This window comes from Colletotrichum lupini, chromosome 4 (assembly GCF_023278565.1).
Source record: "Colletotrichum lupini chromosome 4, complete sequence".
Taxonomy (NCBI): Eukaryota; Fungi; Ascomycota; class Sordariomycetes; order Glomerellales; family Glomerellaceae; genus Colletotrichum; species Colletotrichum lupini.
This window is the reverse complement of record NC_064677.1, coordinates 4,563,723-4,578,560: the sequence shown is the minus strand read 5'-3', so window position 1 is coordinate 4,578,560 and position 14,838 is coordinate 4,563,723. Positions and strand designations below refer to the sequence as shown.

Here is a 14,838-nt window from a genome sequence, read left to right as displayed (position 1 = left end):
CTACAGGGTACCAACAAAACGATTTGGACCCTAAAAATCAGTATTTGGATCTAAAAAATATTTTAGAATCCATTCAAAATTCTCTTCATAATATTACTATTAATAATAGTAATATAGAGAAAAATACTGATTATTTATCTGAAAATTCAGATAATCAGGCCTATTCAATCACCCAGGAATGGCACGAAAAATTAGGTCATCCTTCTTACCCTTATTTATTAAAAACTGCGAAAATAACTAAGGGAATTCCTTTAGACAAATTAAAGGAAAAAGACCTAAATTGCCCGAGCTGTACTACAGCTAAGTTAACTAGGCAACAGCCTAAAATTAACTATAATCGGGCATTATTTCCACTAGAAAGGGTCTGTATTGATACAGTTAAAATTACCCCTACTACTATTAGTGGAAATAATTACGCTATTCCGTTTACGGATGATTTTACTGGTTTTCGAGATGTTGAATTCTCAAAAACCAAAGAGAATATAATTAATATTCTCAAAAACAAACTGGAATTTTATTTTAACCAGTTTAATTCCTACCCTAAGTATATACGCTTAGATAATGGTACGGAATTCAATATAGGGGAATTATTACCCTATATTAACGAAAAAGGCATTATTTTAGAGCCTTCCACGCCCTATACGCCCGAGCAAAATGGTATAGCCGAAAGGACTAATAGGGCCCTTATCGAAAAGGCTAGAACTATTTTATTAGCAGAGAAATTACCCCTATATTTATGGGACGTAATTTTGAAAGAATTAACTAAATTAGTTAATTTTACCGCTAATATACGCCTTGAAAAGACCCCTATCGAGGCTTTTCTCGATTATTTCTTCCCAAAAAGAAATAATAAGCCGGATTTATCTAATCTAAGAAAAATCGGCTCTAGGGTACTTATTTATTACCCTACTCAAAAGCGAGTCACTTCGAATAAAATGTATACCTATACTCAAAATGGTATATATTTAGGAAAAGAAGGTAATAATATATATGTTATATATTGCCCTTCTAATCCTTTTCGATCTCGATTATTACGGACTTCGCATATTCGATTTATTCAAAATAATAGAATAGAGGGGGTAGAAAGCGTAAATCCTCCTTTATATTCTAAAATTTTTGATAAAATCGAAGATATTCAGGAAATACCTTCTAAAATAGAGGTATTAATTCCCAAATTATCTGAGGAAGAAAAATCTAAATATAAAGATTTTACTCAGAGTATTACCCTACCTCCAGAGCCTAATACACTAAAACAGGCTCTAAATAGCTCAGAAAAATCAGAATGGTTAAAAGCTATATATTCTGAGCTAGAGGTTATTATTAAAAAGGGTACTTTATTAGCTATAGACCCAAATAAGGTCTATAAAGCTAATAAAAATCCACTATCTACTAGATGGGTCTTTAAACGAAAAATCAATATTAATACTGGTAATATTGATAAATATAAGGCCCGATTAGTAGTTAGAGGCTTCGAACAACAGTATGGAGTCGATTATTTCCAAACTTTTGCTTCTGGAAGTAATCCTACTACCTATAGGGTACTTATAGCCCTATCTGCCCCTTTAAACTGGCATATACACCAAATTGACGTTATTGGTGCCTTTTTAAATGGGGATTTATTAGAAGAGGTATATATAGACCCTTCTAATATACCTTTAACTGAATTTTTTGAAAAATACCCTAATTTAAATACTATAAATTGGGATAAATCAAAAAATCAGTTATTACAGCTTTTAAAAGCCTTATATGGGCTCAAACAAAGCCCTAGACAATGGCAACTAAAGCTGAAGTCTATTTTTAATAAAATAGGCTTTTTACCTCTAAAATCCGATGAGGCTACCTATTTCAACCAGGATTTCAAAAATCCTGCTTTTATTGTTACCCACGTCGATGATTTCCTTATATTTAATAAAAATATTAAATATATAGAGGAAATTAAGGGTAAAATATCGAAATATATCGATATTAAAGACCTAGGCGAAGCCTCGAATTTCCTAGGCGTCAAAATTACTAGAAATCGGTCTAATAAGACTATTTCTCTCTCTCAAAGTCATTATATTAAGGAAATTCTTAATAATAATGATTTTTCCAAAGCTAAAATCACTAATATACCTATAAATCCGGGTATATTAAATAGTGATTTAGGGAACGAAAAAGATGACTATTTACCTTCAAAAGAGCTATTAAAGACCTACCAGCACCTAGTAGGATCTTTAATGTACGCTATGGTTGTGACTAGGGCTGATTTAGCTTTTTCAGTCTCTTTCGTCTCCCAATACCTCCATAAGCCCACTATTTACCTACTTAAGGTAGTAAAAGGTATTTATAGATACCTTAGTGGCACTATTCACTATAATATTACCTATAATGGTAATATTGGGCCTGTAGAATTAGTAGGCTATACTGATTCTAACTGGGCCGGGTGTAAAAGTACTAGAAAATCAACTTCTGGGTACTTATTTACACTAAATGGAGGTCCGATTAGCTGGAAGTCTAAAAAACAGTCTACTATAGCACTTTCTACTACAGAGGCTGAATTTAATGGACTTCAGGAAGCTATTCGGGAAGCTATTTGGCTTCAGAATTTATTATCGGAAATAGGTTATCAAGTTAAACCTATTACTATTAAAACCGATAATAATGGGGCATTATCTCTTGCTTATAATCCTGAATATCACCAAAGGACTAAGCATACTGCCCTATATTATTATTATACTCGACAGGAAGTAGAAAAAGGGAATATTAAAGTAGAATATCTCCCTTCTACTATAATGCCTGCCGATGGGTTAACAAAACCCTTACCTCGGGTTAAACATAAGGAATTCGTTAAGCTAATAGGCTTAAACAATCCTAATAACCCTATTTAACCTATATTATACCCCTAATATAGGTATTTATTTTCCTTATATTTTTATGAATACTTTAAGGAAAATACTCTAGGGTACCAAAAGATTGTTCTAGGGTACCAAAAAACTATTCTAGGGTACTAGAAATCTACTCTAGGGTACTTGGTTAGCTATTTCAACATAGCTAATAAGGCAAAAGAGGGAGTGTTACGAAGGTAACTTTGTTTACCTTATTATTCGCCTTATTATCAATATTACGTAAGCAAACTATATACCATATTAATCTACGATTTCTGTAGATTATTATAGGTATTGATTATGTAAGCAATACTGCTTATATAAGCTTACGTGAGCAGTGGAAAGTACTGGAAGATAACTGAATAATCTGGAATTTACTCGAGGCGGAATTACGTACTACGATTACGCATTCACTTACGTATATGCTTATTAATTATATCATAATTAATAAGCAATGGAATATTCTAGTAGGAGGTTTTTATGCCTATATGTAGGCGTGTATTTGCCTACCTAGACCTTTCGTTAAGCAAGCAACTTCTCATATAGTAATTCAACTATATTACTCTCTTTATTACAAAAACCTCTTTTATATACGCTTATTTCCCCTATATTCATATATTCTTGCTTCTATATGAATATTCACTTTTCATATTCTATATAAGAATATCCCGCATTACCTCGTTAAAGCTATACGTGCTAGAACTTTCTATTTAAAAACGATAAGCGGCGCAGAGCTTAACTATACTATTTACGATAAAAAAATACTAGCGATAGTACTATACTTAGAAAAATAACGTGCGGAGCTTATAAGCTATAAGCATAAGTTCGACGTTATTATAGATTATTAGCTATTACTATTCTTTATAACTAAGCGCCTACTTAACCTATAATAAGCCCGCTAGGCCGGCACGTTAGTAAACTTTAATTTTTAGATCTATTACTACCCGGGGAAGGAAAACGTACTAACTAACGCCCTGTTACGGAAAATAGAGGATATCCGTACTTAATAAGCGCTAAAAGAGGCTAATAGGACCTAAGTCCTCTTACTACTACGACTACTATTTTTTAATATCGTAACAGAGCTATGGACGCTATTAAGTACTATAATTAGTTAACTATAGCTTATAGTTAGCTCGCTCTTACTAAAAGACGAGCTCTAGGGGTATTTACTAATAGAAAAGATTTTAAAGCTTAATAAAGACCTTATTATAGCGTCCCTCGCGCTAATACGAGCGCTAGTAGCCGAAGGGCGCGAGCGCTAGTCTATTTAAAACGACGGATTATTAATAATAAATAAGAAGCTCGTAGTGCTTAAAGAAGAGAACCTTTATATTATAGTTATTCGCGAGGTCTACGAGCAGAAGCTCCTCGCCTACTTAGGGCATAATAAGGTTATAAAGATAATTAAATAGCGATACTACTAGCCGGGCCTAACGGCGGATGCCTACCGGTACGTATAGAACTACTATACTTATTACTAATTATAAAAGCCGCGCAATAAGCCCCTAGGGGAGCTAAGGCTACTTCTAGTACCCGACTACCCGTAGTAGTATATTTCTACTAACTTTATAACTATCCTTACTAATTAAAAAGGATTCGATAATATTTAAGTAGTAGTAGACTGCTTAAGTAAGAGAGCGATATCCGTTCCTTATTATAAAACTATTATAATAAAAAATATAAGCCGAATGTTTTACGAACGGGTACTACCTATCTTCGGCCTACTAAAGACTATTATATTAAACCGAGGCCCTTAATTTATCTCCGACTTCTAGGGAGAACTCTATAAGATTTGCGGGGTTAAGCTATAGTTATTAACGGCCGACTACCCCTAAATAGATAGCTAAATAGAGGTACTAAACTAGTATATCCTATAGCGGTTAAGACTACTAGTTAACCGATACTAAAATAACTAGAGCGATATACTACCTATAGTCGACTTTACTTATACCGCCTAGCCTAGTAAGACTATAGGGCTATTATTATACGAAGTAGAATTCGGTCGTTAGCTACGGCTCTCTTTTAACTAGTCTAAATAAACCTACTAATTTAGCTTTATAAAAAAAAAGCTAAACCGTACCGACGCGTAGCGTATAGCCTAAGGAATATATAAGGCCTAGGAGACTACTAGGGGTAATATAAAGGTCGCTTAGGTACGATATAAGAGGTATACTAACTACCGCCGGCACCTAGACGACTTAAAGCTAAGAGACTAGGTCTTCGTTAATACTTCGTACTAAAAGTCCGCCGATACGAATAAACTATAATAGCCGTGGGCCGGGCTATAAACTATCGTCGGTACTAGATAGGGGGGTATATAGATTATAGAACTATTAATAAGTAGCTAGGTATACCCGGTTTTCTACCTAAATAAGCTAAGAAAGGTTATTAACGACCTACTACCCGGGTAGAACTAAGACCTACTATTACTAATTATTAATAATAATAGCGAACCGGAGTATAAGGTCTTAGAGGTCGTTAAATTACGCTTATATAAAGGAAAATTATAGTACTAAGCGGATTAAAAGGGGTACGATACGGATCTGACTTAGTACGACGTAGAGAGCTTTAGATATGCGCCGGTAGCGCTCTAAGCGTTCTATTACTAATACCTAATTACTAAGGGCCTACTATAGAACCTAGACGTATAAATAGAAGCCGCTACGGCTAGTAATTCGCTATTACTAAGGGAGAACGATAATATAATAATAGTAATTATAGCTATAGATTCGCTAGAATAAGGGGTAATTTAGAGGTTTATTTTTTTAGCGCTACGGATAGCGCCCTCTAATATAGAGGGGGGGGTAATATTATAGTAGTGGGTACTAGGGCCCTGTGGGCCCTGTGGCTTAGCCTTAGGCTACGAGGCTAAGCTCTTAGTAGTTACGTAACGAGCTAGACCGCTGGGCCCAAAGGGCTAGCCTACTAGCTTCTGCCCACTATTCTATTTTTTCCCTTTTTACGTTAAGTTTTTAGTTAATTAGGTTAATATAGTAGCGTTCCGACCTACCTCGAGTTCCCTTTCGTAATACTAAGCTCTATAACCTCTACTAATACTTTATAGTTCGCAAGAACCTAGGTAAGTCGAACTAATAGATTCTATAAGTACTAATTAACCGTATTATAATCCTCTACGAGGCGCTGGCTACCTAGGGATCTGTTTTTAATATAAGCAACTAACTCCTCTACTACGTAAGTAGTATACTAGAATATAGACTTACTATGCTTAACCCGGCACCTATATTTACTAGTATTTACTACTAGCTTAGTACTTCGATTAATACTATAAAGAGAGAGCGCGACCGCAGTAAGTAGTAGTATCTCTAAGATAGTGCTTATAATAAAGAGGTCCCCGCTACCCACTAGACCGACCGTACTTATAGTAGCTCTAGTAAAGAGACCCGATTTAATAAGCGGAATTAACGCGGCCGCGGCATTACTAATAAAAAGTGTTTCGTCTATTATAAAACCGGCTATTAGTTAACTAAGTACTTAGAGGAAGAGCGACGTTAAGTATATAAGAAGTATAAAAATAGTAAGGAAAGAAATAAGAGATTTATACTAAGCTTATACTTATAGTTCCTCGCTTTTTATAAGGGAACCGCCCCTACTAACGACGACGATAATAATACTATAATCTAATACTTTAATAGCCTCGACTTTAATTATAAGGATAACTACGAGGACGAAGTCTAGATCTTAATAATATACTTTACGACTACTATTAATAATAGAACCTTTATAAATATCCTCGCTACTTAAGTAATAGAGCATGGCCTTATTAATACTACCTCTATTAACGAGTTAATTAAACTTATAGAACTAGTGACCTCTTTTTTATTAAACGGGAAGTACTCGTTAGGGGACTTCTAAAGTATTATACTTAATACTAGCGCTATGGAATTCTTAACTACGGGCTACCCTTAACTCCTCGTATTATAATAACGACGACCCGAAGTTACTCTCGATATTTCTAGAGCCGGCGAGGTAAGTATTCGATTCGGTAACGGCGAACTTATAAGGTTATTAAGATTTACGGTCGTTAGTACCCTATTTAGTAATATTACTTTTTACGTCTTACTAACTAATACTCCTTTCTTATACTACTTAAGGGATATAGATAAGCTAAGAATATACTTTAATAATATTAATAACCTACTAGTTAAGGGAGATATTATAGTACTTATTATTCGTAAATAGGGACACCCTTGGCTTCTGCTCCTTAACAATAAGAAAGCTATTATTAACTACCTAACGGAGGGCGAATTGCGCTACTTATATCGGCGCTTTAGCTACCCTTCGGTTCCTCGTCTCCTAAAGCTACTCTAGTAGTTTAGTAACGATATAGAGATCGTAGCCCTCGAGAAGCTTATAAAAATCTATTAATAATACTAACTTAACGCTACTACCCCTAGCCGATTTAAATTTACCCTGCGAGATAATTACGATTTTAATTATAAAGTCATAATTAACGTAATATACTTAATAGATTATAAGGGTACTAACCGACTAGTACTTTACGTCGTCGATACTACTACTTCTTTTTAAGCGGTAAGGTTCTTTACGGATATAATTACGAAGTATATATAAGAGGCTCTTTAGTTATATTAGATCGACGTTTACCTCGGTCCGCTAGACTAGATTATTATAGATATTAATAAGAACTTTAGCGCCGTAGAGTTTAAATCCTTTACTAAATCTATGTTTATTAAGGTTAAAGAAGTACCTATCGAAGCTTATAATAGTATTAGTAAGGCTAAGAGATATTACGTAATACTTAAAAGGGTATACGATATTATTTAAAATAAGTACCTATCGATGAGCGCAGAGGCTATACTTTAGGCCGTAATTAAGGTAGTTAACGATATAGTTAGCCTAAATAGCCTCGTTCTTATACTCCTCGTCTTTAGAGCTTTTTTGCGCACTTTTAACGAATCTCTACCGTCGCTAGATATTACCTAACGTATAGAGGTAGTTAAGAAAGTAATAAGGGAAGTCCGCAAACTTTATATTAATAAGTAAGTAAGCGAGGTACTAGCTACTCGAAACGGACTAAATATCTCCTATATTATTAATCTACTACTATAGTTAGATATTAAAGTCTAGCGAGAAGGTAAGGGATAGAAAGGCCTATTTAAGCTCGTCTTAATAAATAGTACTACTTACGTAATAGAATTACCTTACGGCCTAATAAGCTTCCGGGCTACTATAGTTAAACCCTAGTACTTAAAAAAGGTCGACCCCGAGCTACCGGCTACGATAATAGAGCACGTCGACCGCTTACTAATCCCCGCGGTTAATTAGTTAATTAATAATAGCGCCGTTATAGACAAAGTCCTCGATAAGATCGTCGTCGTAGTTAATAACGACCCTCTATTACGGAGTAGGAGGATTAGAAAAATATTAATACGGCGCGGCCGTAGTAATATTTTTATAATTACGACTTATTTTATATCTAAAGAGGAGGTAAATCTTAAGCTAGTTACTAAGCTCTATAATAAGGGCATTATTACTACCCTAGGAGCACCTTTTATAAAATCTATTAATAAAGAGCTTTTAGGACTAGTAAAGAGAGGGGTAATTAAATTCGTCTAACTTAGCTCTGAACATAGGGATATAAAGATATTTAAGTCTTAATTCGTTAACGAGATTAAGAACCTAGGACTTAACCCTATTAAAAAGTCTTACTTAGTTATATAAAGGTATAATAACGAGGGGAAGAAGGAGATCCTTACGTAGTCGCTAATAATTTAAAAAACTAGTTAATATCTAATCCTCGCCCTAGCCCCGACCCTAATCCGGGAAGGCTATGTTATCTAGCTACGAGATATTACTTAAGTATATATATAATTAAGCTAACCTCTTTGCCGTAAGGTTTTTACTTAATTACTAGCTCGGATCCGTTATCTATACCCTAAGGGCACTGTTCTATACGTTATATAGCTACTATATAGTCTTATAAAATCTAGTACCTACTAATAAGTAATATATAGTAAGTATTATTTAAAGATACTCTAGATAATAATATCTACGTTCGATCTATGCTTATTAGTCTCGATAGGAGAAAGCGGATTATTTAGTATTATTAATATATAGACCGATAATACTATTAAATTATTAAATAAGACTTTTAGTTAAAAAAAAGAAACCGAGCTTAAGCGCGCTAAGCTACTAGCTAAACTAAAGTAGTAACTATCGGCTAACGAGCCGCTTATTTTTAATAGCGGGATTATCTTATTAAAAAGTATTAATATAGTACTTAGATAGAAGAACTAGGGGAAAAAGCTTAAGTAGGTTAACCCCTCGGTATTAAATACTAAATAATAATTCGTTAAGTAGCGAGCTCGAGGTGCCTATATCGTATTAATTTACTAACTAGAGGTAGCTTTTAATACGTCGTTTACTACTTAATACTAAGTAGATCCGTCGTTTACTACTTAATACTAAGTAGATCCGTCGTTTACTAACTACGCTACGCTAAACCGTCATATTAAATAGTAAATAGAATACTTAGACCGAGGGCTTATATTCGTACTATTAGATCTAACTATAGCTAAACTCTTTATTTTTATAAATAGGTCATTCGCGAATAACGCTAATTATACTTTATAACTAGGTTATATTATTATCCTTATAAATAAAGAATAGACTAATAAGAGCTTTACGATTAATAATAACATTATTTACTATAGCTTTATAAAGAGTAAAAGGATTACTTAGAGCGTACTAGTATTAAAGGTCTATAGAATAGTCGTAGGTATTAACGTTACCTATACTATTTTAACTACCCTAGACCCTATTACTAAATAACTCGACGTTCTAAAGATCCCTACTATAGTCTATATAGATTTATACTTACTATATAAATACCTCGTTAAGCTAGGTATTATAAAAGAAAAGCGCCTTATAATAAATATTATAGTACTTAGGTAATTATACGAACGCCACGAGCTCTACGAGATCCGTTAGATTAGTAGCGATAATAACCTAGCTAACGGGTTTATAAAGAGCATACCGAACAAGTCCTTTGAACGATTCGTTAATAAAGGAATTATTATAGTTAAGATAGAAGGATAGGTAATACGTAGTTAAAATAATAGTATACTATAAGTAATAAGTCGTTTAGCGAACGTATACGCCTCTTAGGCTTCGGTTTAGAGAGAAACGCACGTGTTCGGGGCGCAGTTAGACTAATAAAAAGCTCTTTTTTAACTACGCTAGATTCGATAATTTCCGAGGAGTTTAGGTATATAGATTATATATATTAAAGGATTAGGAAGTAATTAAAAAGAGGGGATACTAAAATTTCTATACGAATAATTATAGCAGAAGCTATACTAAAATTTTAGTATACGGCTTTAGGTACTTCTAAATAGGGGATTAACTATAGATTTTACTACTAGTTCTCGCTAGCGGGGGACCTAGCCCCTATTCTAGCCTTTTCTATTACAAAAGTAGAAGACTGCTAATGTTAGATTACGAGGTAGAAAAGGGGCCCTATTAAGTAGTTAGGTAGGGGTGGTAGGTAGGCAGTCTAGGCCCGTGCAGACGGACCCTTCTACCTACTTATACCCACTAAGGGACCGCGGGCTCTGCCTACGATCTTCCCCTCCTACACACACGCAATAGACCTATACTAACCTATTGACCTAGTCGCGACCCAAAAGGTCTGACCTGCCTACGTGTATACCAACACCCTGAGATACGCTACGGACGGTGGCTCTTGAACCAGCTCAAGATAAATCCCGATGTAGACGGAAATTTTCATAGTTGTTCTCAGAGTGATGCTCGACATCCGAGAGGTAGTCGTGGATTCGAGGGCCCTGTCGTTGTCATGAGTTCCACCCCTAGTTCAGAAGTTGAGTATCGGGAGTCGTTCTGCTGTTCCTATTTACACGTCTCGGACAAGCCTTCGCCACGGATAACTATCTCCATACTTGTCGAGACAGGCTCAGCAGCCAATGACCAAGGCAGCCCGATAGTACTGTCAGCATCGAAAGAGCTTGCACTACGCGTTAATGTGTTGTGAATTGCTATATAGATGCTATATGAAGCAACGGACCCACCTCGCCGCGAATTCGTAGACTTCTAGGAGGTATAATTCGTCTTTGGACAGCCCTCGAATTGCTCTTGAACATGACTCAAGGCTTCCCTCTGTCATGGCGGAAGCTCTGGCAAACGCTGCTTTTCTTCTAAGCGACAGGCTCCCGCTGATAATTATTAATGGCTTCATCGGGTGAAGTCGAGCGGCTTGACCCTGAACCGCGTCGCCTGGGAGCCGTCGGCCTAGTAACAGAGGAGGCCCATTCCGAAAGGCGTGACCCTCGAGGGCCTCTGCATTGTTCTTGGGAAATTCTCCCCATCTCTCCTTGAAAACGCCTTTCTCTTCCTAAATCCATTGCTATTTCCTGGCCTCCACCACCTTTTTCAGAACTTAGCACCTGCTTTTGTTCGGAATGCCTTTCTTCCCTAGTTTGAGGCGCGCCAAAACTCGCCTGCTGCCGCCATCCTTCTGCTGTGTCCAACCCTGTCCGGCTGATGTCTCGGTAACTCCAAAGAGGTCCCTTCTCGCTGCTCATGGCGCGATCTCGAGGGTCATCGTGCTCAAAGCCCCTCGATTTCCTTGGGTAGTCTCGAGAACTCTGACCAGACCGCTCCGGCGGGTTTCTCAGTCTATTCTGGGCCCAGTCGTTGGTGTATTGGAAGTCGCATATGGTAGATCTGGTGCCACTGTCATCGTCCAGGAAGTCGTTCTCCCTTTGATCAAAATATACTGCGTCCTCGTATATGTTACTTGCATATTGATCTGGGGGTGGCCTTTCAAATAGTAGAGGTTCTTGGGCTGACTCTGTGCGAAAATTTGGCCCATGAGGTTGGAAGATTGGCTTAGGTCCCTGGCTTTGGTAATAATCTTGAGGATGCCCAGGTGATACGTTGGGTATAGTGTAGTCAGGCGGGACCACGTAGCGGGGATCAGTCTGGGGATGAAGATTATGGAGACTCATTGGATGTGCCTGAGAGTCGAATTGCGACGTATTCATCGGAGGTCCCTGGAGCTGAGACGACAGACGGTCCTTAAGAGGTGTGAATGGAATCTGTAGGCGATGGCTCTGAGGCATTGTGGTGTGTGACGGAGCACGGCCATCTTTTTGGGGAAACGAGTGTGGAAAACTCATCCTCGGAAATCTTTGAGTCACTCTCGATGAAGATATTTCTTGAACGAGCTAGAGACTGGCGACGGTCCTTGAGAAGATCATGGCAAGACTGACCGTTGTATTTTCGAGAAGACACATTCCAGCCACGCTAGAGGACATCCAAGGTAGATGGGTCTGATTTAAGAGGTGAGGGGCGGGCCGCTTCACCTTTGCTCATTGACACCGCGAGAAGTGCGTAAAACTGGGCGGACTGTGAGACCCGGTCGCTGTTCAGGGACAACATCTTCAGTCAGCAGTATCTGAAGAGGCATGTTCAATTGGTGAGTAATTTTGAAACGAAGGGGTACCTCTGGGCGGTCCTGAGTTCTTTGTTCAATTTGGCTCCTGTTCGTCTTCCCTTGAATCGGGGGTTACCGGACCCAATGTCAAATGACGCCGTGTTTTTGTGGGCCCATCTGCCGTCCGGCCGGTAGCTCGCTGACGGGGTTGCCCGTTGGCACTAAAACCGAGGGGAATCTTCCTCCTATCATTATGAGTGCAGAGGTCACTGATGAGAAGACAGACAATACCAAAACATAGCTTATCCAAGTGCTATTTCCTGGCATGCTTACATAGAGTGAAATGAGTTAGTAGCTACCTAAATACCTTGAAGATTACACACTGACGAGCCAAGTCCTGTGCGCTGTGAGCGACTATCTATGATTTCGGCGCTAGGACAAATCCTTCCCGGTGGATTACCTGAGCTGGTGTTCATCTGGAGAGTAATCGCACGGCTGGTCAAATGGCGTGGCGGCATCCCATGGCTCGGGCCCAAGACCGAATTCGAGATGGTTGCTGACAGTGAGACTTATGTGAGCTTCTTTCTCGACTTTTGAGAGCTATGGCAATTGAGCTGCACTGGGAAAGTGGCATGTGATGCTGAGAAGAACCCGTTGGGAGTACCTAGCGCATCCAACGATGAAATGCAGGTCGAGGCTTGATATTGATCGAACCTACGGCAATCTCAGGATTACAGTTGGTCGCAGTCGATTGGCTTACCTAGAAGGTCTTCTGCATGGCTGCCGAAGAAGCTAGAGGTAACGTCGCACGAATGACGAAGTCCATGTCCATTTCCGAATTCTTGCGGAGAAAAGGAAGTATGGCTACACGATGATGAGGGGATGGGCTTCATTGGCGATTGATCACCTAGCTTGAGGTACCCCGAAAGCCTCGGTACGGCAGACTGCAAGAGGCACTCCGCCAAAACCGTTCTTTCTAATAGACCTACGGCTACCGTAAATTTTAAGCATTAATAGCGCGACTTTCTTATATATATAAATAAATATTATAATAAATCCCGTATATTATTATAAAGAATTACTTATAACCGTAGGTAGTAGTAGTTACATAAGGGCGGTTATGCTGCCTAGTAAAAGTGGGGTAGCTAGGGGGCATATCCTCCTTACTAATTTCTATTACTAATTAATTTCCCTTTCCTCTCAACTAACTTAATATTCTTTAAATAAAGTAAGTAATCCGCTTACGCCCCTATAGTTACTTATTAGCAATTATATTTCGCCTTATTATACTTTATACCCTTTTCTACTTCACTTTTATTACTATTACTTAATTAAATACGCAATTATAAGTATAATATTCGTAATTTACTAATTAGAAATATTAATTAGGTATAATTAGGCAATTTTATGCGCAATTACTAGTGTAATTTTTATTAATTAGTAATTATACTTCTTCTTAGGCTAATATACGCGCAATTATAAGTATAATTACGTATATATACCTATTTATAATTTAATTCTTTTTATTTACTTTTTTCTTTAGTATTAACTATTTACGTATATATACTAACAATTTCGTATAGGATACTCCCTTTTTTAATAATTACGTACGCCGTATAATACTTATAATAAGCGCTTAATATAGCGTTCCGGCTCGTATCGAGGGTATATAGCTCCTAACGGTCCCTATATACTAACCTATATAATACCTTAACGACCTTACGTCCTATAAAATAACCTCTTACCTCTTTACTAATACGTATACCTCTATATAATAGCTTTTTTATTATACGGATTCTTATATTATTTATAAGCTTTTTATTTTCTTTTTTAAAAACTTTCTATTAGATCTATAACCTTAGTATTATATAAGTTAGTATATACTACCTTATACTATCTAATATTACTATATTAACCTATATAATCTAGCCCTAGCGTTAGATTAAGCTTAACCCTAAGATTACTAAGAATAGCCGTTATATACCCCCGGATATTACTATAACTCGTACTTAGGCTACCGATACTATCTAAATAACCGTATATAGCGATACTAAAACTAGTACTAAGTTATATACCTATTATAAAGCTAATAAAAGCATTTTTACTAATTACGTTACTTTTACGGGTAAGGGCTACTTTAATTATAACTATATATTTACTATATACGAGTATACGCTCGTTACGCCTCCTATTATTACTTATACATTACCCTATACTACCTTATATCTATTTATAATCTATTAACGGTTCGTATTAACTCGTAATATACTTACTAAGGTTATTAAGCGCAGTTATAACTATAAGGGCTATAATAAAGTCTATATCGGCGCTCTACTTAAGTCTTTAAGTACTATCCCTGCTATATACCTCTATATAATAATAAAAGCCCTTAAATAAGTAACTAAGTAGGCTAAAAATAATAAAGAGGGTATATATAATAGCGTATAAAATTATAAAGAGCGTTACTAACTTATATAGACTCTAAGTAAAAAGTAATTAATTTAATATTTTTATATAGTATAGTATAGGAGTTTATATAGG

The 14,838-nt window shown here is 36.6% G+C and overlaps 2 protein-coding genes across 2 annotated transcripts; one reads left to right on the top strand and one right to left on the bottom strand.

Annotated features, from left to right (window-relative positions):
- Window positions 1–6,824: 6,824 nt before the first annotated feature.
- Window positions 6,825–7,064, top strand: CLUP02_08459 (uncharacterized protein; the record flags this gene model as incomplete). Its single annotated transcript, XM_049287448.1, has 1 exon — window positions 6,825–7,064. A coding segment is annotated over one exon (240 nt), but the record flags the coding sequence as incomplete, so codon positions are not given.
- A 3,478-nt stretch (window positions 7,065–10,542) lies between these two features.
- Window positions 10,543–12,931, bottom strand: CLUP02_08458 (uncharacterized protein; the record flags this gene model as incomplete). Its single annotated transcript, XM_049287447.1, has 11 exons — window positions 10,543–10,687; window positions 10,771–10,872; window positions 10,931–11,253; window positions 11,306–11,974; window positions 12,024–12,167; window positions 12,243–12,285; window positions 12,367–12,496; window positions 12,568–12,610; window positions 12,685–12,694; window positions 12,758–12,853; window positions 12,918–12,931. 11 exons carry the CDS (start codon window positions 12,929–12,931, stop codon window positions 10,543–10,545), a joined length of 1,719 nt encoding a protein of 572 aa, XP_049144590.1.
- Between the last annotated feature and the right edge of the window lie 1,907 nt (window positions 12,932–14,838).